General features: G+C 35.6%; 1 protein-coding gene, 1 long non-coding RNA gene and 1 pseudogene across 3 annotated transcripts; 2 read left to right on the forward strand and 1 right to left on the reverse strand.

The window, feature by feature from the left end:
- Positions 1-201: 201 nt before the first annotated feature.
- LOC145017764 (heat shock cognate 70 kDa protein-like) lies at positions 202-2,446 on the reverse strand (annotated as a pseudogene).
- Positions 2,447-7,805: 5,359 nt separating this feature from the next.
- LOC145018184 (uncharacterized) lies at positions 7,806-9,693 on the forward strand. 2 transcript variants are annotated; one of them, XR_013666870.1, is made up of 3 exons: positions 7,827-7,977; positions 8,149-8,265; positions 8,354-9,693. It is a non-coding gene; the product is annotated as an uncharacterized LOC145018184 (long non-coding RNA). The 2 variants fall into 2 exon arrangements; XR_013666869.1 differs by having other exon boundaries at positions 7,806-7,977; positions 8,149-9,693.
- Positions 9,694-15,981: 6,288 nt separating this feature from the next.
- LOC145016156 (uncharacterized) lies at positions 15,982-18,362 on the forward strand. Its single transcript, XM_078974558.1, has 2 exons — positions 15,982-17,297; positions 17,567-18,362. The coding sequence occupies exons 1-2, from the start codon at positions 15,982-15,984 to the stop codon at positions 18,360-18,362; spliced, it is 2,112 nt and encodes a 703-aa protein (XP_078830684.1).
- The last annotated feature ends 8,577 nt before the right edge of the window (positions 18,363-26,939 follow it).

Raw genomic sequence — 26,939 nt, forward strand, 5'->3', positions numbered from 1 at the left:
AGTTTAATACATAACAAAATATTATAAGTATTAAATCTTACATTTAAATTATAATTAGTAGATAAAAATAAACTAGAAACATATAAATATATAAAAAGATGGATGAAAACCAACAATTCAAAGTTTATCCCCATTTTAAGATAAATGAATACTATAACACCAATTTGGTGTTATACTATTCATTTCTCCCAAAATGGGGGGAGGAGGAGGAATAAATGGGTTAGAGTTAAAGAGGAATGGAGATGGAAAATGTAAGTGAGTTGGAGATGGTCTTAGGGACCACTTTTAACAACAGGAAAAGAAGGAAGGAAACAGATGTTTTAGAGGCAATCTCAAGGGCTTTTGTGGGTGATTTGGACATATAGGAACGGTTAGTGTTTAAAAGTACGGTGAAAGCTCTCCCATGTTGGCTTTCGATGTTAAAGCCATGGCCTTCTTATGGCTTAAGAATAGAATAGAGTGGGAAGGTATCTCATTTGGGAATTTTGGGCTGCTAATCCTCTATATCTCAACATGTCACTTCTAAGGATACAATTCAACATACAAAAACATATAAGGATGTCGTTTTTCAAAATATGCATATCTTTAGATCGTGCTCTTTCACCTTGATACACCGTAATAGTTGCATGAGATTGGTTGTCATGACATGTATAAAAGTCTTTGGATTTCTTCGTAGGTACAGGAGTGTTTCGTGGGATCACAACAGTTAATTTTTCTCCTCTTGTTTCTTGACCAAGGGACAAAGGAGTGACGTCCAATAATATTAAATCTCGAACACGTTTATCGCTATTACCACTTAACTTTGAAGCCATGACAGCTGCACCATATGCAACAGCCTCATCAGGGTTCACACTCTTGCACAGCTCCTTCCTTTCAAAACATTCCTGCAACATACACTGGATTTTCGGTATTCTAGTTGACCCACCAACAAGAATCACCTCTTTTACACACGATTTCTTCATCTTTGCATCGCTTAAACATGCGTTCACAGTCGCAATACATTTATCGAAGAAACTCATGTTGAGCTCTTCAAATTTAGCTCGACTGAATTTCATGGAAAAATCAATCGACTCATGCAAGCCATCTATTTCGATGGAAGTTTGAATACTGCATGAGAGAATCCTTTTTGCTTTCTCACAAGCACATCTCAGCCTCCCTAATGCTCTTTTGTTCCCCGTTAAGTCCTTGTTCCATCTCCTCTTGAATTCCCGAGCACAATAATCCACCATGCGGTTATCAAAATCCTCACCTCCCAAATGAGTGTCACCACCAACAGCTTTCACCTCAATGGTTCCACCTTTTGCAATGGTCAATAAAGAGACATCGAATGTGCCACCACCTAGATCAAAGACGAGCACATTGATCTTCCGAGTAATATCAGACTTGTTGTCTAGACCATAAGCAATTGCAGCTGCTGTAGGCTCATTGATGATGCGAATGACATTAAGTCCAGCAATAGCTCCAGCATCCTTTGTTGCTTGACGTTGCGAATCGTTAAAGTAAGCTGGGACAGTTATCACAGCATCTTTCACAACTTTTCCAAGGTATGACTCAGCAGTTTCTTTCATCTTCCCAAGAATCATCGATGAAACTTCTTCCGCTGAAAAATCCTTCTCTTCACCTTTGTAGGAGACAACAATCTTTGGTGTGTCAGCAGGCCCTTGTATGATCTTGAAAGGCCACAACTTGATGTCATCCTGCACTTTGGAATCACTGAATCTCCTTCCAATCAACCTCTTAGCATCTGCATATACACGGTTAATACGCCAATAGCCAAATGTTTTCATTGATATTGAAGTGACAAAGTAAAATGCAACACAATGATAACCAAAGCTCGTGCTTATAGTAAATGGTGCAATGTATTTAAACTGTTCCCAAATAATACCAGTCACCATGTAGGTACGTAATTTGTTGTTTTCTTAGTTTTCCTGAAACCCATGCATAGCTAAATCCATAAAACCCTAAAAACCTAAAATGGAACATCTGTGGGCCGGTCAACCGTGCTTCAAAGATTAGTTTATAACAAGGATCTAATGCTTGAGTGGATTTGATTGTGGTTCAATTTGAAGAAATTTTGTTCGGAAACAATCTTCTTAGGATCGGATGACGATTAATCAAATATATTAATGAACTCTTTAATATTACAATTCCTTCCGCTGAATATGGAATTTTCCTATACTTAATCATAATAAGATTAACAACATTTAATAATAACGAGCAAAAGGCTTACCAAATATGGTGTTAGCAGGGTTCATGGCCACTTGGTTCTTGGCGCCATCGCCGATTAACGTTCTGCATCACTGAAAGCAACACAAGACGGTGTGATTCTATTGCCCTGATCGTTGGGAATGATTTGGATGTGATCATGCTTCCAAACGGCGACACATGAGTAGGTTGTTCCAAGGTCAATGCCGATCGCCGGTGCATCGTTTCCCCTTCTGTCCATTGCAGTCAAAATTCAGAATTCAAAATTCAAACTTTAAGTGTGTTTTCACTTTTCACGGTAATACAATACACGAAATAGGCGAAATAAGAAAGTCAAATTGTATGATAAAAATTGTATATTGTATAACATATAGTTGGAAACTATCATTTTATACCAATTACAAAGAATAATTAATAAAATAAAATCTAAATTGATATTGTTAAAGATTCTCTATAACCATATTATCTTAATACTTTTTTCACTTTTATCCATGGGTTTTGCATAAATTAAAAACTATATTCACTCTTATTTATATTTATTGTTCACTTTTGATTTTAAGGTTCTATTTTTCAATTTTGATTATTTTTTTTATATATAATACTTAATGTAAATTATATGAATGAGTTGTGTTTTAAATATTTTTTTATTGTTATAAGTTTCATATTCTAGTAATATATAATACAAATAAAAATATTTAAAGTTAAAGTTAATAAATAAAGACTTCAAAAATCAAAAATTAACAATAAATATGAGACAGAAGAAGAGTATAATTCTAATTTAAAGTCAATCTTAGATATTATCATATTAAATCAATTAAAAACTACTTATCTGACAAAATCTTACATTTTTAAACATTAACCTCATTAGAATAGAAATAATGAAATGTTTAATTATATTTTTTTCCCTGAATTTTAATATTTTGAAGAGTTTGCAAAGATAAAAAAAGATTAATGAGTTAAATAGCTATTTTAAATTTATAAGTAAGATGTTATTTAAGTAATAAAGAGATTTTTAAGTTTGCTTAACATGATGATATAGATCAAACTTGCATTTATTATGCGCACTTTTGAATCATGTTTCTTATCTCACATCTCTTAAGAAACATAACCAAAGTGAAAGCACACAACTATGTATTAAGAATCTATTTTTTTAACCCACATTGCTTAAGAAACAAAATTCAAGGGAAAATTAGAATCTGCAAATAATAAGCTAAAAGCATTTATTTATAAATTTTTTTAGAATGGCTTAAATATACAAAAAAAAAACCCACCTCTAACAAGGAGTTAGAAGGAAAAGAAACATTTGGAGTACAAAAAGAGAATTTTGAAGCCACAAATTCCAATATGAGTGGAAGTTATGATTATTATGCACAACCTATCTAAAAAAAAAAAAGAAACAACATCATCAAAAATATTATCTTTCTTTTGGATTCTCCGTCTCAAACAAGTAGTTATTCCTGAAACGCCATATATACCACCACGTCATCGCCACAATAGACTCAAGAACAACTTTCTTAGTCGATGAAACCACAACCAAATTCAAGAACTAATCAAAAGCATCTACCAAAATCAGAGCCAACAAGTTAACTAAACACCAATGAGCAACTCTCCTCAAAACAACCTTTACAACCTCACATTCCAGTAAGACATGATTCACAGAATCAATTGCATTGTTACACACTAGAACCAAGCCACTGGGGACATCGATAGAGCGAGCCAAAAGGTTGTCCAAAATTGGTAGACAGTTCAAGACAACATGCCAACAAAAAATATTAATTTTAGAGGGTACCACCTTGTTCCACCTAATGGAAATTGAGTTGTAGGGCATTCTAGAAGCTAACTCCTACAACTAGGTATAAGGATAACCATAAAGCACATATTATCCAATTGAGAGGACACAACTCCCATAGTAGGATCATAAGACTAACTCCAACGTCTTCACCTTCGGTGGCACATTTGACTTTGCCACTTCGTTTTTCTTTAGGAAATTCCTCGAAATATGCCCACCATCTCTGTATTCGTAACATTTCTTATCGTTGAATGTACAATCTTTGGAATAGTGACTCGTTCTTCCATACTAGTAACAGATCACCTCCCTGTCGCATCTCCCAAAATGCTTATTCTTGCACTTATTGCACCACTTGGCTTCATCGCTACCCCTATATTTCTTGTCGTTGAGGTCATACTTTGAGAACGTATTTTTCTTGTGGGATCTTGGAGATCCTTCAAGCTTCCTTTTCTCTCTTTTCTCTACTTTCTCCAGACTATTCTTTCATATATATGGGTCTCTACATTTCTAGCTAACCAAATAGCCTCCTTCAGAGTCTTTGCTACTTTCACCATTGGCCAAAGTCTATTGGCAGTCCATTAGCAAATTTGTCAACCTTGGAGAGTTCGGTGGGTACCAAATTAGGTACCAGCTTCATTTTCTTAGTGAATATGGCAGCATACTCACTGATACTCATCTTTCCTTTCTTCAAGTTATGAATTTCGTTGTTAATTTTCATAATGTCTTGCTCATAGCAGTACTCCCTTTTCAGTTGCATAAGGAAATCCTCCCAAAACATCTTCCTTACTTCTCCTTTTTGCATGGAGTTAGCCAGGAGTTTCCACTAACTTAACATGGCATGCTTATGTTGTCTAGTAGTGAAGATTGTCTTCTGACTATTGTTGTACTCACAACTTTCGAGTACCATCTCCACTTGGAGATCCAATCAATAATTTCCACTGGTGGTGGGATTCCATAAAGACTTTGTGGCTTGGATGTCATGAGGTCCTTATACTTACATCCCTCTTTTTCGATTTCATCATCAGGGTTGATCATCCTAACCTTTCATGGCTTAGCTTGGTTAACATTTTGACTGTAATTTCCTTCCTCTGATTATTCTTCTTCCAGTTCACGTTGCACGATGGGTTTAGTAGGTTCATTCCTAATCCCTTGAAGTAAACGCCTTATCTCTTCTATCTGGAGATCTAACATCACCTGAATCATTTCCATCATTATTTGTTCTTATGCAGGCATTGCCCCTAGTGTATGCTTGACTGTACGTAGCTCATGCTGCTGATTACCATTTTCTAATCCGCTTCGAGTGCTCACCATGTCATTCTACACACCATAGCAAAGTTCAGTGTACCGAGATGAGAATTTAAGATAAGGAAGGATTTATTTATGATAGACGCATAAGTCCTATTTATCCCTTCGAAAAGTTACATTCCAGTTCTAATACCGTAATTAAAGATTCAAAATCACGAACACATAAAATTTCCGAAGTCTAGGTCAGCAATAGACCTTAAATCTAACCAGGTAATAGCAAATTAGGCAACCTAAAGAATGCTATAAATCATTTAGAAAATAAAAAACAAATTAGGCATCTTATCCTAAGGTAAGTTAGTGCTTGTGCCAATTCAGGTGTACTACCTAACGTATAGTCACACGTCTCACGATCATTGCTTAGCATTCTAAGTTTATGTCTAAGAATCCTCAAATATCTCCAGTTTGCTTAAACTAATGTTATAATACCATCTGTGACATCCTTATTTTTACAGTCGTTTTAAAACTTTTTATTTATGCTTACTTAAAAGAGAGTTTATTTATAAGTGCGAAATTTGGTCCCGTAAAAGTATTTCCGAATAAATGTTTTTCATTGATTTATAAAATATTAGGATGTCATAACTGATACAAAACATAAGAATAAATAAACCTTACAACATCTTAGGCTATCAGTCTACATCTTCTTGAATCTCCCATCATTCATGTACCTTTATACTGCTACCTGTCATACAAAAAAGTTGAGTGGGTCAGGTTGAGAAACATAGTGAATACATAGGGTTTTCAATCCATAATAATATAGTTAATATGTTTAATTCTCAAACATTTAACCCAGACACCCAGTTATCCATTCCCATTTTCTTTTATATCTACTCTAAGAACCTCTCTTAAGAATCATCACCTATATCACAATTTCTTATTAAATCATCACCTATCATCACATTTTATATTTTCATCTCTAAGGGCTTCTCCTAAAGTTCATCGCCTATCATCTCAATTTATATATTTCACCGCTAAGGGCTTCTCCTATGGGTCATCGCATATCATCACCTATCATCCCATTGATAGTACTGTTTAAGGGATTTCTATGCAATACATGTTAGTAGAGTACACCGGATGAACATACGGCTCATACATCGCCTGAACATGTAATTCATCACCTGCAGGTTGCGAACATGCATGTGTTCCACCGACTGTTTAGATTAGTATGTGGTCGTCATCTACACTCTGGTAGATGGCTGCATCGCAATCATTGCAAACATCGTTAGTAAGGGTTGGGGTATCTCTTAATCATTTTCCATGGTTAAAGACCTCTCTTAATCATTTTTCATCTCCCATCTCTCATCACCCATCACCACCTGATATATATATATATATATATATATATATATATATATATATATATATATATATATATATATATATATATATAAGTACGAAAATAATGGCATATTTAAATCGAGTAAAATCATATCATATAGGTTTACCAACACACATTGCAAATATAGGCACGTATATCATTTAATTGTCTAAATACCTCATATGTATGTATAAGATGAAAATAACTATACGCTCACTTGTTAAAGTGGATGAGTGGAAAGTTGGACAGCGCTTCGCTTCAGCACTTATCATTTCCTTTGATGTGAACTAGGTTCAATTATCACTAAGTCTTACTTATTATTTCTTATGACTAATGATAGTCTAGATTCCTCAACAATCCTAATGTCTACATCAAGATCTATCAAGTAAGTAGCAACCAGATAAGATCATATCAGATGTAGGGTCCATTTCGTTTATAGAGTTGGTTGGAAATCCCACTTTAAGCACCTCACTAAATCTTGCCTAACCATCACCCCCATAAGTAGATCAATCAATATAATGACTTGGAATCACTAACAAATCTTATTTATAAATTCATAACAACTATGAATATAAATATAAATTACACAAAAATAACATTGAGTGTAATTTAATTTACAGAGATTTCTTAGACAAAAATTCAAAAATTGTCGTGGTAGAACTCTAACCTTCTAGCTACTAGATGGCGGGCTCTCAAGGACTCCAGGACCTCGAAAGAGAAAGGTTGTAGGGGTGAAGAGATCGAATGAGAGACTAATGTTATTTATAGGGCAAAAAAATTATTTGCACGCCATGCACTTGTTTAGATCGGGTGGCATGGCGATTCCTAAGTGGTGTTACGTGTCGCAATTTGGGTGGGCTGTCAGATGTGCACCGCGCATCTTGTCTATGCACGCAACTGCATGCGGAAATTTCTATTTTCTTAAAAATTCATATATTCTTCATATGAGATTCGTTTTTGACGTACTTTATATCCATACATAGCTATCGATGAAATCTACAACTTTTGTTTTCCGATGGATAGTTTTGAATTTATTTTTAAAGTTATATTTTTAACATGGTTGGAGATGTTGTACCCCATTTGTTGGGTGGGGGGGGGGGGGGAAGAGAGAGAGAGAGAGAAAGAGAGATAGAGAGAGAGAATTGTACCATCCCGATGTTGAGTTACTTTCAATTGTAACCCTATGTATGAATAAATATTGCATTTTAGCCCTTGAGTATAAGAAAGAGTGCAAAAGGCCCATAGTGCACAGTCAAAAAAATTCTTACTTTTTCACTACCCACTCCATCTCCTTGTCGTGATGTTCTCCCCACGAAGAACCTTCACTGATTTCTTCAATTTTTTGATTTCTTCTACCAACAAGGTAACGCTTTTATACTGTTTTTTTAGTTATAGTCGAGTATTGTGCTATTAATGTTGCGTATTTACTTATTTGAAACCGTATTTGGGGCTATTTACTATAGTTAGGGTTTCGATTTTTTGGCAAAAATCGGACTTGTTTTTCATGTTTAAACTTGGATTTTTGCTTCAACAGATTCGATTACATGCCCTAAACAAACCCTTGACTTGATTACAGTGGAATATGGCTTGATTTTGGTTTGAATTTGTATAGATTACTCGGCCAGTTCGTCGACCACGATGACTCGCCGTGGTCAGTAATTTGTGACTTTAATCTGTTTATTTTTTATTCCTAATCTTGCATATTATTTCTTGGTTTGTTGTTCTTTGTTCTTTTGCAGATTATGGCCAGCCGATCGAGGAGGAATCAACTCGGGAGTCGCCCCGACTTCCCGTGGTACACTTTTTCAAGATTTGTGGGTCCACAGGTGCTTTCAAAATGGAACGGACGTCTTGAGTGGCTGAAACAATGAAAAGTTCATGTACCAGCTGTAGTTTATTGGGGTTGGATAGAACAAGTTGGATTGTTAGAAGGTATTAAACCAATTTTGGTTAAATCTTTTGATGGGGTGCAAGGAAGATTTATGTGTATGGCATGGAAGAGGCTGTTCCAGATCCAAGAGATTATCTATAAGGAATTGGTGATCGAGTTTTTAGCAACGGTTTCATTTAGAAGGAAAATTGGTTCGCTCGAGAACGGAAATCTTACATTCTGTTTGGGAGGAGAAAGGCGGGACCAAAGCCTTGTCGAGTTCGCGATGAGGACGGAGATTTATCTCCCGTCCGAAGTTCACACTGAATCATGTATTGAGTTTATTACAGGTTGCATCCGAATCGCTAAGGGATTCAAAGATGATACATATTGGCTGACTATTGCAAATGACACATACAACAAAGGGACTGCACAAGAAAGCGAGATCCGGTCACCTCTCCATTGCCTCCTGCACAGGTTAATCACGAATACCATAAATCAAAGGCAAGAGGGGGACAAGGTCCCGACATTGGGTTTATTTTTCTTATGGTCCCTCATCACACTAAATATCCATGTGTATATCCTTTTTCTTTTGGTGGAATTTCTATCCATTCGGGCAGGAAAAGATCGCCACGATTCTCCTCTATATGGCGAGATGTTGATCACCCGGATTGCACGGTCCTTTGGCATTCTTGAGAAGCGTGAAGCCATGTTCTTGACAATCGAGCCTCAAAAATATTTTCTCTTCTTCTATATAAAAGGTCTCAAATTGATGTTGATAATGGGCTTGGTAATTTTTCCATTCTAGATGATACTCCCCGGCCGAGGATGAGCTCCCAATGGAACCATACAATGTAACTTTGAGGAAATTCCAAGACAACTTGACACAAGGTGTCAATTTTACGAATATGAGTTTGGATTTCATGATGCAAAAAATGAACTTCAATCGACCCAATAAATTTTCGGCTTCATATCCGCATGTTCCATGTTGGGAAGAGCTTTGACGGGAGTGGAGCGGCATGGAGGAGCTAGTGGAAGTGGAGGCGGTGCTTACGATGATGAGCAGGAATGAATATTTTTATCCTTTTGTTGCAAGTGGACTTAAGAGATTTTATTTTGTTTGGTTTATTTTGGTTTGTTTGCTTTGGTTGTTTATGTTGGAGATTTATCTTTTTATTTGGTTATTTAATTTATTTCCTAGTTTTATCACTTTTCCTTGCTTTAGATTCCTAGGAATTTTTTAGTCCAAGTGAGGAGTAGTTTTGGCAAAAAAAAATGACGCATTTTAGAGAAAGATTAGAAAACGGCGAGAGAAGTGAGAGTTGAGTATTTTGAGTGTTATTTTGTGCGAACGAGTGAAGAGTCACGTCACCGAAATGGTTATCTTTGGAATATTGAAGAAATCTGATGTATACAACACTTACTTGTGCCATTTCATTCTCAACACGACGTGGTACCCTACACCATGACGTGGTGTCACAGTCGGAAAAAAAACTCTATTCCACCAAGCCCACCACAACGTGTTCATTTTTACCATGAGGTGGTGCCTTCTCGAGTCAGATTTTTTAGTCTAATCCTATACATCCTGAAGTATATATGTCCAAGCCTTTGAGTCACGTTCTGTAGCGGTCAACCACTTCCATTTCCACACTTTTGAGCAAGCTATCTTACACACATGCAACACGATTCACGATGCATCTTCTATCTTAGGGGAGTCTTTTCCTTTTTGTCCATTTTATTTTTATGTTTTGCATAGCATGCAATAAAGGCATTGCATGGATTAAGTGTGGGGTAGGGATATATTCCATTATAAAAAAAAACATTTGATTTTTCAAAAATTTGCGTTGCTAGTTTTCAAAATTTACATTCATATAGACTTGAAACAATAGTTTAATTTAGTAAAACCTAGCTAAGTAAATTTTTTCCTAGTATTGAATGGGATGATCCGAAGAAAGCCTAAATGTTTATCCGAGCCAACACATATTATAGTGTATTTGTGGCTTCCCATTTACTAGTAAAAATCACGAGGTATGAAAGGTAATCTGGTAGCTTATATGATGTAACAAGTTTTGCAGCTTGTGCCTAAAATCTATCCAGGAGAGCTTATGTAGTCATTGCACTTAGACTAATGCCTCTAACCAATCAAGGTTGAAGTTAATCTCCTTTCTTAAGCATGTAGGACTTTGAATGAAAAAAAAGTGAGATACATTAAAAAAAACAGAGAGAGAGAGAGAGAGAGAGAGAGAGATTACCAAAAAGTTGAAGAATTTTAGAGCTGACAAAGTATGAAATCCAAAGATCAAAAATTCAGAAGAAATTATAAAAGTTGAGGATACCAAAAATCAAACAAAAAGGTGGTGAATTTAAATAAGTGAAAGACAAATATCAAAGAAGAGATGAATTCCAAAGAGCTCCATTGTGGTATCAAGTTGTAATTTTTCTAGAATTTATGTATGCTTGGTAGTTTAACCAAATTACCTTGAGGTTAAGAAAGATTTATGGGGATGGATTCGGAGGTTTGCAAAAATGAGTGTCGTATAAGCTAAAGGGTGAAGGTTCATATGGATTGTGAGTATTTAGGAATGGGAAGTTTTTAGGAATTATAGACACAAATACATGCATTGTGGTCTTGGGATAATGGCTGAGTTTGAAATGGATTGTTTTATTTGATATTGGTGAAATAATAAAAAATCAATTTACTTGGGGGCAAGCAAAGAATAAGTGTGGGGTATTTTGATATGTGTATATCTATACATATAATTGTACAACATATATCAATATTTTTAATTTCTTTTATGCCCTTTATAGAACAAAAGGTACTTAATTTGTTATGTATTGTGCTGAAGGGGTAAAAGATATGCTTTGAGAAAAAAGGAAGCAGGAAGTTGGAAGCTAGGAATTTTAATGAAGACTTTTAAATGAAAAAAATGCACTTAACACGTCGTGGTGACATCTCCACCACATGGTGTTTTGGAACCTTCCCGATGGATTATGGATGCTTGCCGAATACGGGATAACTTTGAAGACCACGACGTGGTGGCCTTACCACGTCGTGGTGATATGTTTTTTGGAAAACTATAAATAGATGTCATTCTCCTCCGAATTGGGAACTTTTGTTGGGATCTTTGGATGATTTTTGAAGGCCAAATATCTGAATTGAAGCTTGGAAGTGAAGAAATCGATTATAGCTTGGGAATTGAGAGCATTAAGGCAACAAAACTATTAATTGTGACTTTATGTTTTAGTTTAATTATGTCTATGCATACGAAATTCATTTTTTTTGACTTTAGTTGCTGAAATCATGGGCAAAAACCATATGACTTTCGTTTGGTGTAGATTTGCTTGACTATCTATGATTTGATTTATGGTAGGATTACATTTTATTGGTTATTTGTTAATTTAGATTATTAAAAGACCCTTATGTGCTTATGATAACTGCTTAATCTATTTATAATCTAATTATTGTTGAGTTTAATTAAGATTGCATGATTATATTTCTTAATTGAACTTGAATCTTATGATCTTTGTGGATTGCAAAAATAGTAGGACTGGAGTTTTGACTAAAACCTAGGGTTAGATAGAAAAATGGATAAATAAGTGTAGGAGCTAATATATGATGACCAATCATATATTGAATTGAATCAATTAATCAAATTTGATCAATCTATTATAAGTCTAATTTAACTCGAACCGAACATTAGTGAGCTTGTTAGTTTATGTCACACCCCCAAACCGAGATGGCGGAAACATTCGGGGGTGGAGGATGTCATGTACAATATCATAACAATGCACAACAGTAAAACAAGCAACAACATCCATTGCATTAATAATATAGTTAATACATGTGTGTTCTTTGTATAGTTGTATGACACCAAAAATGTATAGCAAAAATAAAAGACGAGTCTTGAACATGCTCCGTCTTCTCAAAACCTGTGCTCGTGTACCTGTCTAATGGTTCCCTGAGAATACAAGTTATTTTGAAAAGAGAGTATCAACATTTAAGTTGGTGAGTTCATAAGTTTTTAGTGTCAAAATGTTTGTATTTGCTTCATGTAATTGTTAGTATACTTCCCAGAAAATCCTATATTTTCTTTTTTAAAATGAAAAGTAGTCTTTTACCCGAGACCCAACTGTTTGTATGTTTGTTCTCTTGTAATAGTGTAAAATGTATGTTTGTACTTGAAATAGTACAAAATGTATGTTTTCAATATTTGTAAACTATCGTTACTAGAAAATTAGTATGCATTGCTCATGTGAGAATATCATTGTATGTATGTAATGGAAAATGAATATTTACAGTAGTATTGTTTAAAATACACTACTGATGAATTAACTGCCTTGTAACCGAATTGGTTAATTAAGGTTTTAATGTGATTAAGGTTATAACCATGCTTTATTAACAAGTATAAAACACGACGTTCTTCATGCGTCGAAAATGATATGATATTTGTCACCCGTAGACCTATAGGTCCCACTGTAGCTAGCAACAAGGTATAAGCTGGTCAGTCCTGTATATATCTATACACAAACTCACACTCTCCCTCCAGGAGACTCTGGTTACAAATCATAACTTAGCAAGAATATCGCTATGTGCCATGAAATAGAATTTCACATTCTAGTTAACTTGTTCTTATATAGTATGTAAGTTCCTCTTGTTCTTGTAAATGAATAGTATACTTTGTAATGAAATGTAGTAGTATGTATGTATTGATTCATGTATTGTTTCTATGGTCTAGAAAATAATATGATTTAATTCTCTAAACTATACCTATTATAGTTTAGTAGTACGTTTTGTTTGATCTGTAATGATTTGGAGAAAAGACTCAACTGCCGAACATATGCAATTGTGTTAAGTATGTCCTTGAAAATGAGATTTAATATTCATGTATATATTTAGCATGTATAATTATGATTTAGCCAACAGTCGGACTAGAGATCCTACCCTAATCCAACAACCAAACAATGAGCAGGAGTTACGGTATTTAACAATAGTCCTAAGTCAGTTAAAGCATGATTATGCATAACTATACAAACGAATATGATTTTGATATAAACAGAAATCTAAAATAGTTTAAAAGAGTTTTGAAATGATTTTAACAATATTTATAAGCTTAAGAATACCTTTTTTTGTTTGTTTTCACATGTAAGAGTTAACATAATTAAATTATGTTCTACTTGTATTCCCCCCCTCCGTAAAAACATTGAAAAAGGTAAATTGTAGGGGTATGAACTCACCTTATGTGAGTGATTCGTTTGAAGGTTCGATATAGGATTTTTATTTCCACAAGTTATATCCCGAGGCAAAAACGAGTCCTAAATGCATTTCACGTAATATATATGTATACAATTAGTGAATATAATCGCAAGTACGTTAATGAAATAGACTAGTTTGTAAGTTTCACTTACAAATACGAGTGTTAGAAGCAATTTCGAAAGGCTACTACGAGTTCTTGGCCAACCCTTTGGGTTTTCGGCCTAATGAAGATCTTGGTGTTCCTAGTGAAACCAAGGAGATTCAAGGGTTTTCGGTTAAGGATCTTGATGAAATGAAGAACACTTGATGCTCTAAGCAAGATACGAAGGAGATTCAAAGGATTTTCGGATGATAGTTGAGAGAGAATGAGGGTTATCGGTTGATGTTCTTGAGAGAGAAAAGTGTGTTTTCGGTTAGAAGTGTAGAAGTGAGGAAATGTGTTCGGTTTGGTCTCCATATAGGGTCAAAACTAATGGGACACATACGTTGGTTCTCGCACTGAGAGGATAAGACCGAAGTTTGCGGTCAGAAGGGAGTTCTCGGCTATGAACCGAGGGTTTGCTGTCCGAAGTGAGTTCTCAGATGCGAACCGAGGGTTTGCGGTTCCTGCGAGACTTCTCAGATTTGGGTGTTTTTTCTTCTTAGTTACTCAACAATGTAAAACATGGTTTATACACTTAGAGTTTATTATTCTAACAATAATAAGTTAAATCAAAACCAGATTTTGACTTTTATTTGACATGTTTGACTCTAATTGACCTAAGTTTGACTTTGGTTGACTTTTAAAATAATGAAAATAACGGGTTGTCACAATTTATCCACCCAATCATTGAATGAATGAACTTGTTTGCTAAAGGATTAAGTTAGTGAACATTAACTTGGTCATCTTAGGAATCGATAACCAATTGAATATTAATCCATTGCACTTCCATAAATCAACCATAACAGCAAGTAAATTAAAGTTGAACGAAAGTCTTTCAAATACCTTGGTTTAAATCGTTTTTTTTTTTTTTTTTTTTGCTTTAGTTTGATAATTGTTTTAATTAATTGTTAATTTAGCTTAGTTAAATAAGTGTCTAGTCTTGCAAAACTATAGAAAACCTTTTTCTCAATTAATTAGTAATTTAGTTAGTAGTATGTAAGAATTAACTAAAAATATCGTTCCTTGTGTTCGATACTTGTCTATTGTGCTATACTATTTACAACAAGGTACACTATCTTAGGTAGAAATTAGTTACATTAGTAGGATAAAACTACTGCATAATTATTTTTCACATCACAAAGAATCCAGTAATCAACAAGCGTTGAAAACACATATCATTAGACTTCCATTTCATACAAGAACAAGTGGAATCCAGTTATTTATCTATCAGTTCCATTTCTTCGGTTGATCAATTGGCGAACATCTTTACAAAACCTTTGCATTAGGATCGATTGGAAATATTAAGAAACAAGCTGCAAATTCGACCCACATTTCAGCTTGCGGGGGTAATAACGTTCACTAAAGATTTATCAAACATGTTTTATATCTCACGTATAGAAGTAGTCTTAGTCAACTTATGTACCTAGTCTTATGCTTATATTCAGGAGTCAGTCGTAGTTTAGTCTTTATATATGTTAAATGTATTCCTTGTAATATTCACAGAAATATACAGAACATACATTCATTAAACTATTCTCTTTGTCTTTAATGAAGATATGCCTTCGTCAGAGTTGGAGTCGGGCCCTTCTTGCCGTCAGTAAACCCTAGCGTTGCTATTAGGAAACGTAAACGTTGTTGTCACCTCCTGACCTTTAAAGAAGGCTACCATTAGAAACTCCTAGCTTTGGAAGTGGAAAAAACCATTCTTATCGTTAGGAAATCCTTCTCGTCGTCAGAAAACATTTGATGCAGATCAAGACCCGATAGCAGACGTCCCGAGCCTGCTTCATGAAGACCCACTCGACGACCCGGTTGATCACTCTTGAACCCATGTCAAATGCATGGGTTATTTCAAACAGGAGATTTCTTTTGCTTTAATTTAGTAATGGTATAATCTCCAATCTTGGATGGATTGGATTTGATCTATTTTCCTTATTTAGTGATTTAAGAACTTTTAATTGTTTTGCTTCCTGGGAACGAGGGGATTGTTTTTTTTTATGAATAATTGAGATTCTTATCTCCAGTATTATTTTCTCTCTTTTGTTGTGTTCCTTCCTATTCAATATCCCTATCAAGTGGTATCAGATTCAGACTGACGATCATGGTTGGCAGAGGTCGACCTCCACGTAACGTCACACGTCATGTTGGTGCACCCGATGTGACCGTTGTGAACCGTGACCCACGTGATATTGAAGAAATCGAGCGACTACAACAACGGATTCGAGAATTAGAATTCCGACAGGATGACCGCAACGAGGAAACCGAGTCAGACTCCATTGTCTGGGACGATGGTAATGACAGAGAGGAGAATCCTTTTGGCCGCCGTCCACCGTGTCAACTCCGAACACAAAATCACAGCGATATCCTACGTTCTTTGGGGGTGCGAGTTGAGATTCCAGAATTTGAAGGGAAAGCACAACCAGACGATTTCATTGATTGGTTGAGTACAATGGAACGTGTGTTTGAAATCCGGGATATCCCTGATCATCTCAAAGTTAAAGTTGTTGCCATTAAGTTGCGCAAATATGCGTCTTTGTGGTGGGATCATGTAAAGCAGAAACGACTTCAACAGGGTAAATCACGGGTTGAAACTTGGAACAAGATGAAGAAACTTCTACGTGCAAAGTTCTTACCCATCAATTACAGGCAAGATGCATTTTTCGAATATCATAGTCTAACTCAAAACAACTCTTCGGTAGAACAATTTATCGTCGATTTTGATCGGTTAAGGATGCGTTGTGGAGCCGATGAAGACGAAGAACATGTGATTGCCAGATTCTTAGGAGCCTTGCGTCCCGATGTGGCTGATATCGTTCAGTTACAACAATTTTGGACCCTTGATGACGTCTTTCGTCTTGCACTTAAGGTGGAAAAACAACTCAAAGGTAAGACCCGTGTTATTCCTACTACTCGTACCCAACCACCTGTACGATCTTCCATCACATCCGGGACGCGAATGGGGATTGTTCCTACGCAGCGATCAGAGGGTACCTCTACGGGGGATGTGACCCAGACGGGTACACGACGTTGTTATAAATGTCAAGGCTTTGGTCATTATGACCGCGGATGTCCAAACAAACAACTTGTTACTTTCGTTGATGATACACCCTGTGATTATGATACAGATGGAGGCGATGATGTTGCACCTCTTGATCAACAAGTTTTGTTCCCAGACCGAGGAGAAGCATTAGTAGTGCAACGAGTCCTCTCCTCCACCGTTGCTCAAACTGCCGATGACACTCTTTGGTTACGTAACAACATTTTCTGTACAAAATGTACAACAAAAGGTAAAGTGTGTACGGTCATTATTGACGGGGGTAGTTGTGAAAACGTGGTGGCAACGACTATGGTTGACAAGCTTGGGTTACAGGTTGAAGACCATCCCGCACCTTACCAATTAACATGGCTAAAAAAAGGGTAACCTTGTTCGTGTGACTAAACGTTGTTTGGTACAATTTTCAATTGGCAATAAATATACAGATGAGGTGTGATTTCTATGGACGCATGTCACCTGTTGTTGGGGCGTCCGTGGCAATACGACCGTCGCGTAAAACACGATGGCTTTCGCAACACTTATAGCTTCAAGAAAGATGGTCTCTCCACATTATACTTGCTCCTCTTGATATTCGAGACTCTGCTACACAAGCTCTCATTCTTCCTAAATCATAATTTTTGGAGTATTCTAGACACATTGCTCCGCCTTTTTTACTTGCTCTAGTAGTGACAGAAGCGAACCAACATAATGCTCAGATGCACCCACAAATTGAACCACTAATAGTAGAATTCATTGATATTTTTCCTGATGATATTCCGGCAGGTCTTCCTCTTATGCGTGACATACAACATTGTATTGATTTTTTACGGGGTGCAAGTCTTCCGAACAAACCCGCTTACCGGATGAACCCCAAAGAATATCAAGAGCTCCATCGACAAGTAACTGAACTTCTGGACAAAGGGCTAATTCGGGAAAGCATGAGTCCATGTGCTGTGCCGGCCTTGCTTGTTCCCAAAAACGGAGGTGCTTATCGTATGTGTATCGATAGTCGAGCAGTTAATAAGATCACCATCAAGTATCGGTTCCTTATCCCACGATTTGAGGGCCTGTTAGATCGGTTACACGAAGCTAAAAAGTTTTCAAAAATCGATCTCAGAAGTGGATACCATCAGATCCGGTTACGACCCGGTGATGAATGGAAAACCGCATTTAAGACGCGGGATGGATTATACGAATGGATGGTCATGCCGTTCGGTCTCTCTAATGCTCCGAGCACTTTCATGCGACTTATGAACCACGTTTTTCAAGATTTTATTGGCAGATTTGTGGTCGTCTACTTTGACGATATTTTGATCTTTAGTCAAAACATCCAACAACATATAGCCCACCTTCGTGATGTTTTCACAGTCCTTCGTGATCAAAAGTTATTCGCCAACCGTATGAAGTGTCATTCCTCACTTCTGAAGTTGTGTTCCTGGGGTATTTGATTTCCGGTGACGGGATCCGGATGGACGAGACTAAAGTTCATGCTATTACTTCGTGGCCTACTCCAAAGTCATTACATGATGTTTGTAGCTTTCATGGCTTAGCATCATTTTACAGACGTTTCATCCGTAATTTTAGCACTATTGTTGCACCCATCACCGCATGCTTGAAAGGTGGTAAATTTTTGTGGACTGAAGCTGCAAGTAAGGCCTTTGAAGACCTTAAGCACCATGTCACGAGTGCCCCTGTCTTGGCTCTTCCAAATTTTAATGACATGTTCCAAGTTGAGTGTGATGCATCGGGTGTGGGCATCGGCGGAGTTCTAAGCCAAAGGGATCGCCCTATTGCTTTCTTTAGTGAGAAACTCAATGACACGCGGCAGCGATATAGCACGTGCGATAAGGAATTCTATGCTATTATTAGAAGTCTCGAATATTGGCGACATTATTTGTTACCCGGTGAGTTTATTCTTTTTTCTGATCATCAAGCATTACGACATATTCAGGGTCAAGCCAAACTCAACCCACGACATGCTAAATGGGTTGAGTTCCTTCAAGATTATTCTTTTGTTATTCGCCACAAAGCGGGCTCCTTCAACACAGTCGCAGATGCTTTAAGTCGCCGTCATTCTCTCTTGACATCTATTCAGCTCCAGGTACACGGGTTTGACTTATTTCGGCACTTATATCAAGATGACCCAGATTTCACGACCGCTTGGAAGGGCTGTCCAAACAAACCTTATCACGAATTTTCAAAACAGGATGGGTTTTTGTTTAAAAACAATCGACTATGTGTACCGCGTTGTTCACTCCGTGATGCCATCATCTTAGAATATCATCAAGGGGGTTTAGGGGGACATTTTGGAAGGGATAAAACAGTGAGTCTCATACGAGACCGTTTCTATTGGCCTCATTTGGTGAAGGATGTTTCCCGGATTTTAGAACGATGTCGAGTATGTCACATTGCTAAAACGAATCATACCAATGCGTGTCTGTACACACCACTTCCGGTACCGGATGGTCCCTGGGAAGATGTCAGTATTTATTTTGTCTTGGGCCTTCCGCTTACACAACGCAAGAAAGACTCGATTATGGTGGTCGTCGATCGGTTCTCCAAAATGGCTCATTTTGTGCCTTGTGCAAAAACGTATGATGCAAGCCAAGTCGCCCGTCTTTATTTTAGCGAGATTGTGCGTTTACATGGTATTCCCAAAAGCATTACATCAGACAGAGATGTGAAGTTTGTGAGTCATTTTTGGCGTACATTGTGGAAGCGTTTAGGTTCTCGACTACGATTTAGTAGTTCACACCATCCTCAAACGGATGGTCAAACTGAAGTTACTAACCGTACTTTGGGTAATCTCCTTCGCAGCCTTATTGGTGACAACCCTAAATAGTGGGATTTGGTGCTACCTCAGGCAGAATTCGCCTACAACCGTTCGAACCATGGGTCTACAGGTAAGAGTCCTTTCTTTGTTGTTTATGGCCGAAATCCTTTTACCCCTATTGATCTCACACCATGCCCGGGAATTGAGCATTATAATGCTGAAGGGGAAACACGGGCAAAACAGATACAAGACCTCCATATACAAGTGCGTGAACAGATTATTAAACATAATCTATAATATCAACAACGAGCGAACAAACATCGTAAAAGACTTGTCTTCAAAGAAGGTGATCTTGTGTGGATACATTTACGGAAGGAACGTTTTCCAGGGACTCGTTTTGGCAAACTTCAGCCTCGTGCGGATGGGCCATTTAAAATTCTAAAACGTATCAATGATAATGCTTATAAAATTGATCTATCGGGAGACTATAATGTATCTGCTACTTTTAATGTTGGAGATTTAACGCCTTATGTTCCAGCTGATGGTGATGTTTTTGCGGACTCGCAGTGGAGTCCTTTTCAAGCGGGGGAGGATGATGCAGATCAAGACCCGATAGCAGACGTCCCGAGCCTGCTTCATGAAGACCCACTCGACGACCCGATTGATCACTCTTGAACCCATGTCAAATGCATGGGTTATTTCAAACAGGAGATTTCTTTTGCTTTAATTTAGTAATGGTATAATCTCCAATCTTGGATGGATTGGATTTGATCTATTTTCCTTATTTAGTGATTTAAGAACTTTTAATTGTTTTGCTTCCTGGGAACGAGGGGATTGTTTTTTTTATGAATAATTGAGATTCTTATCTCCAGTATTATTTTCTCTCTTTTGTTGTGTTCCTTCCTCTTCAAGATCCCTATCAACATTAATGATAAAAAAACATTTTTGTCATCAGAACCCTTCTCGTTGGCAACGTGAAGGGTTTCTTCTGACCACCTCACCATTTTCGGATGAGAGAGAAAGAGAGAGAGAACATCGTTGTCATATCTGTGATGGCGGTGTTGTTTACAATTGGAGATGTTGACTCTAGTATTAACTCACAAGGCATTATTTTTCTAGTCTATTATTTTGATCGTGCTTTTCCGATGGATTCGTCAATAAAAGTAACATAATAGCAAGATCCTCCTACTTAATAAACTTATGTAAGGTCGTACACATCCAAGGGTGAGTCTATTCATAATGATGGTAGGTCACTTAACCTACCTTTTCATTGTATTTTTATAAAAGATAATACATAAACATAAATGGTGACCTATCTTCAAAATTTGGAGTGAACAACCATTATGGCAACAAAATATATGTATAAAACAAGATTGCAAAAGCACATATTTTATAAGGCAAAATACCCAAATCATTTAAGTTATAATCTAATAAAAATTAGTCCAATATAAATTAAAGATAACTAGCCGTTTACCCGCGCTAAGCGACGGGTGCGAATAAATTCTTTCAGAAATTAGTTCTTAGAGGCGATTACTATTCTTGCGCAAATAGGTTCCTACATTTAAACAATTATCAATAAAAGTAATGTTAGCAAACTCAAAATCAATAAGAATGAAAAATAAAAAGTTGAGATTATTTACAAATGTACATGAACATATGATTGATTGTGCACTATTAATTGTCCAACACTTATTTATACGCCACATTTGATATATAGAATTCACTGTCGTTATTAATCGTGCTAAGCAACGGGTGATGAATACTTTGTTTCGTGAATTAGTTTTTTTTATCAGCAATGTTTATTTGAAATCTGAAATTTGATCATGGAAATGTATCTTTTAGTTTAGTAGAAAATATATTTAATGTGAGACGGAGTCGGATGGCGAATACAGTGGCGTTGATAGTATCGTTTCGGGAAATTGTTTTTTTCGCGATTGTCTTGTTTTAGGGGTGGACACTTTAGGTTCTAAAAGTGTGGAAAAAATGCAAGAAATGGCAACGAAGTTTATATGCTTTTTTTTATAGCATCTTAATTAAGATTATACTGCATGACTAAAATTGAAATTAAAGTTCAATTTAAAAAAAAAACGAAAACATATTTAAAAAAGTTTAAAGTTAAGTAATTAAAATATGATGTTATATTACACAAAAAATGTATGTAAATTGCTACTTCTTACATTTAGCCAATCAGAGCATTGCACTTTAAACATGGACCAAAATCACAGTAGTGTTGGTAGTAAGTAAGTGCATTGTTATTCAAACAATCCTTCCTTCAAAAGCCCCTCCAATACCTACATAAATAACGGTTTACACATGTTTGGTTATTCTGAAAACCAAATTTTTTTTTTTTAAAAAAAGCATGTTATACTAAAATCGGATTCGGTTATAATCAGTTCGGTTTGTTAAGAAGTGAAATTAGGTCAAAAAATATGTTTTTCTTGGTTAAAGGAATCGGGTTTTTTAGAAAAACTGGAAAAAAAAAAGTTTCAATTTTTTGAAAAACCTATATTAAACCGCTAGTTAGGATTTAACTGGACCAGTTTAAAAAACGGGTATAGAAAACACATATTTCGGTTTTTTGGGCTATAACGGTTACAGGAAAAAAAAAGAATTCTTTTGTTCACCTCTTCATATGCATGATATAATGCTCTGCACCATAAATAATAAAATATAAGCCCGTAAATAATAATTGTGGAAAATAATAGTAAAAAAACCTATTTTGTTATGAACTCATGAGTGTTATTGTATGAGTTCTTAGAGATAGATATTGAACGCATAATTTGTTACGGGTAGAAAATTATAAAATAATTATATATTATGTTATAAGACTTTCATATCGTTATAAAGTCCTTTTTGTTCATTTTTAACTCATCTAAATGAAAAAAAAATGCTCAAATTTACCAAAAAGTGAAACAATCATTTCTTGTATATTTACTTAACCATGAGCCTTAACAGGGAGTAAAATAGTCAATAAACCAAATAAACATCAATTTTTATTGTATTTTGTGATATTCTTACTTTGTTCACGGGTGTCATACTTCTTGTTCATGCCATCTGAATCAAAAAAGTGCATGTTACTTGTAACTCCTGCTTCTCTAGTTTCAGGAGTTGGCTTCTCAAGCACTCTGTTATACGCCTGTAACACGCATCACAAAATGCTATGTAAATAATGCTAACATGTCATGTCACATAAAATTTAAAGTTTATAACATAAAAAATTATAAAGCTTTTGGCAGTATTTCTTTAAACGTTCTTTCAGCTTCAGTTGTTGATCCACTTTAGACAGCTCAAGGAAAGACTTTGATTTGAATCCATCAACAACAACTTTGGATTGAATTTGCCTCTTCAAATGATAGTAATCACTAATACTCAAATTTAAAATCAATAAATAACTGTTAGTAAATTAAGTTACAATAGAGGGGTAAATTTGTAAATAAGGTACCTTCTCTTTACTGTTTATGTCTCTCCATGCCACTTCCATTCAAGTTTCCTAAGACAAGTTTTCCTAGGGCGATTGAAATCACATGCAATGTAGTGGGACACAAATCGTCCTTAAAAACCAAAATTGAAACCGGTGCATTAGACCAAATGGAGAATATGTATATTGTTATTGATAAGTAAATTCATCTCTTATCTATGGATATACAATTGTATTAGAAGTTTAATATATATTTGAAAGTTAATATTTGATTTTACGATACAAAAGTTACAACAATCGTCAATCATACAACTTTTTTCATTTAGAACATGATACATAAAAGTTGATGCATCTATATATTGGTAGCCATGCATTAAACATCAAATGATTATAAAAAATATCATAATAAATAGCATATACAAAAATCAGAATAAAAATCATAGCAATTTTGAAAAAATGCATTAAACATCAAATGATTATTAAAAAACAATCAGCAACAAGAAATCACCGGTTCTTTCAACTTGAGCCTCAACCCAATTATGCCATCAAAATTGTGTCACCTCAAAAAAAAAAAAGGAATTGTCATAAATCTAAGTAGCCCCTTAATAAAAACTGTTAAAAGAGGTTTTATTCCTAGTTTATTTAGGGTTTGTTGTATATGCATAATGAAATTCACACAATGTGGTGATATTTTACATCAAAAATATAAAATTAAAGAAAAAAAAAATCTTATGAACCAAAATCATTGCATTTAGTATCTTGTAATGATTATTAAAGACAGACTACATGATTTAACTTACTTTTGTGACTATATGACCAATTTGGGAATGGACGTTGTGGTGATATTGTAGCAAATAGCCCTTTTTTTCACCTCTCAATCTTGTCTTACCTGCAACATTGTTAGATGTAGATTTTAAAATGATAAAAAGATTGAGAGAATTAGAACAAGACATCTGATGGATGTTTCCATAAGTTGTCAAGATTTATATTAAGATAAAAAAAATATATGTGATCCAAAAAAGGAAATACTCTTCAAGGCCTTCAGAAGAAGATGGTGGGAACCACGATGTATCACATTTGTCACTTTAAAGTAACCTTCAAATTCAGCTTTTGGTGTATGTTCCAAATCTTCTATATCTTCACCAACACACTCTAAGAAAACATTAAGAGTAAATATCATATATCAAAAAAGTAAAAAAAATCAGAAAGTCAATAGCATGGAGATGTACAGTACACTTAAAGCTTAATAAGTTAAGATGTAATCCAATCGGTGAATCTTGTATCTTCTGGGGCAAATGTAGAGCCAACGTCAAAGGCTAATTTGGCAGTCTGATATTATTCAAGACTGAAACATGATGTCCTGTAAAACATGAATACTCTAAAACTAATAGAATCAACACATGCCAGAGTTTCTAAATACATTTTTGAAAAGATAACAAAAATATACAGACCCCCATTAACCAAGAAATTGAGGAAATGAAAGATCTTCTGAGTAGTCCAACCATATTCTGACACTCTTACTTGGATCCGAATTAATTGTACCTGCACCCATCCGAAATCATGCCTGATCAGTAACTAATAACTATAATCAAGTATGCAAAAACGAAATCATGTCATGAATCCAAATGGAAAGTTTATAGTAATATCCAAGCTATATAACATACACATAATGGCCAGACAAAAGAAACCCAAGGAAGTTATTATAGAAAATTAAGTCTACAGGGGTATTTTTGGCATTTCTCTCTGAAATTAACGGTTTGGAAAATGCAACAATATTTATGAACTATTTCATTAGCCTCATGAAATGTTGTGATTATGATATTAAATCAACACAAGATGAGATTGCATTGCAGGTGTAAAGCAAAAAAAAAAAGAATAAGAAAAAAAATTATACCTATTTGTGAGATTGTTGCACCTATGGCGATCCTGTTGTTTGTCTGAACTAATCCTAAACATAGCAAGTATATATATATATATATATATATATATATATATATATATATATATATATATATATATATATATATATATATATATATATATATATATGAAACCAACTTAATGTTTGATATAAGTAATTCGGCAAAATAAAAGTTTACCTGCCAACAGGCTTCTACTGTTCAGATCTTTGCTAAATGAACCAGAGATAAACCATAATTATGAAAGATTGAACTCATATGGATCTGTAACAACAGGCATCCATACGTTTATACTTACCTGCCTATGTTGAATGGATTTCATACCAAAAAAGAAAAGGAGTGATAGTAATGAAGACTGGAGTATTAAACCTTAAATAACCTTGGTCATTGTTCCCCCTTCATCATTGATTGGGATTTAGTCGGTGATATGAGAGCTCCTACCATCGCCCCATTCCCTTGATTAGGGAAAGAGTAAGTATGCGAGAGGAGCAGGTTTTGAAACACGGAAAAGTCAAAATGGAAGAATACGTATAGATGAAGGCGATGAAATGGTGTAGGTGAGAAAAGCTGATTTTTGAGAAATATGTGACATGATTACAGAAATAGGTGTTACAAATATGCATTTACTGAATTACTTGAGAAAAAATTCAGTCCGATATAAAGAGAAGTGAAAAAAATTGCTTAGCAGAGAAACATAAAGATTGATTCTTGAATCATGAGTGGTGAATGTCGGGTGAACTGAGATACGGAAAAGTGCGACTCCAGTGTTTACCTTGCAAAGCAGTTGCACGCTGGTAGGTTGCAGACTTCGAACGTCATCGGCTATCTATCGAAAGAATCGTCTGGACAAGGCCTGAATCGAACATACCCGGCCCCATGTCCGGCTTTCAATCGGTGTATATTATATACATTAGGGATCAATAGGAGGAGAGATTAACAGAATTTAGGGAAATTGTACAGAAATCTTGGAAGTTCTAAACCCAGAGAAACAACAGCCCTCGTCGATTCGAATCTGGAGCATCCTATGAAGAAATGGAGGCGAGATTGTGGCCATGTGGTGGCAGTGATAAACGCTAGCTTTGGTAAAAATCAGTGTATGAGAGTTTTGAATTAGCGAGAAAAAACCCTAATCTTCAGCTTCACTTTGAGGTGGAGAATCGGTTTCTGGTATGAAGGGAGCTTCCGTAGGGCAAGGATGCGATTTGGTTTGACGGCAGCTGTTGTTTGTTTGTAGAGGAGATTAGGGTAACACAAAAGGTAATACCGTGCATTAGGTATATAAGCTTAAGATTATTGTACATTAGCTAATAACTATTATACCTCTTAATTTTCAAGAAAGAGGTAATATGTTTAATAATATAGTAAAGATTAGATAAAGAAAGGAAAAAATAAAAAATAAACAATAAAAAATACATTCTCCACACGTTCTTCTCCCACTTTACTGCATAGGCTAATACGGTGATACATAATTGCACAAATCGGAAATCATCAATAAAGACAAATAAGAAATCACCCAATGTTGTGCGTCGGGCGCCGACCCTCTTCCATCGCCAACGGCAGCGCCGACCTTCACCACCACCATCAACCCAAACCCGCAACTAGTATTTTTTTCTCATTTTTTATCGGTTATACTACAATAGTGAATCGCGTGGTTTTAAGTTTTAGACTCATCACTGTACACATCAACATGAACCGGCTCCAACGATCTAGCCTTGGGAGACGTTCTGATCTTTCCAAGCTAAACTCTTTTGTTTTCCAAGATCGCATGTCTCATATCCACACTCAAAGTCTTTTTTTTTTCGAACGGCAAGCTGGCATTAACAAAAAAAGAAAACTAGCCAGAGGCTAGGAGGTACAAAAGTTTTGGAGGAAAAACATACAAGAAAAGAAAAGGGAACAGAACAAAAACAACACA

This window comes from Lactuca saligna, chromosome 9, assembly GCF_052625555.1.
Source record: "Lactuca saligna cultivar CGN05327 chromosome 9, ASM5262555v1, whole genome shotgun sequence".
Lineage (NCBI taxonomy): Eukaryota > Viridiplantae > Streptophyta > Magnoliopsida > Asterales > Asteraceae > Lactuca > Lactuca saligna.

Excerpts from the sequence above, each read along its gene's own strand:
- LOC145016156 (XM_078974558.1), top strand. The coding sequence starts at position 15,982 with ATGGTTGGCAGAGGTCGACCTCCACGTAACGTCACACGTCATGTTGGT. Across the intron at positions 17,298-17,566 it reads TTAACATGGCTAAAAAAAGG|ACACATTGCTCCGCCTTTTT; the intron begins GTAACCTTGTTC and ends GGAGTATTCTAG.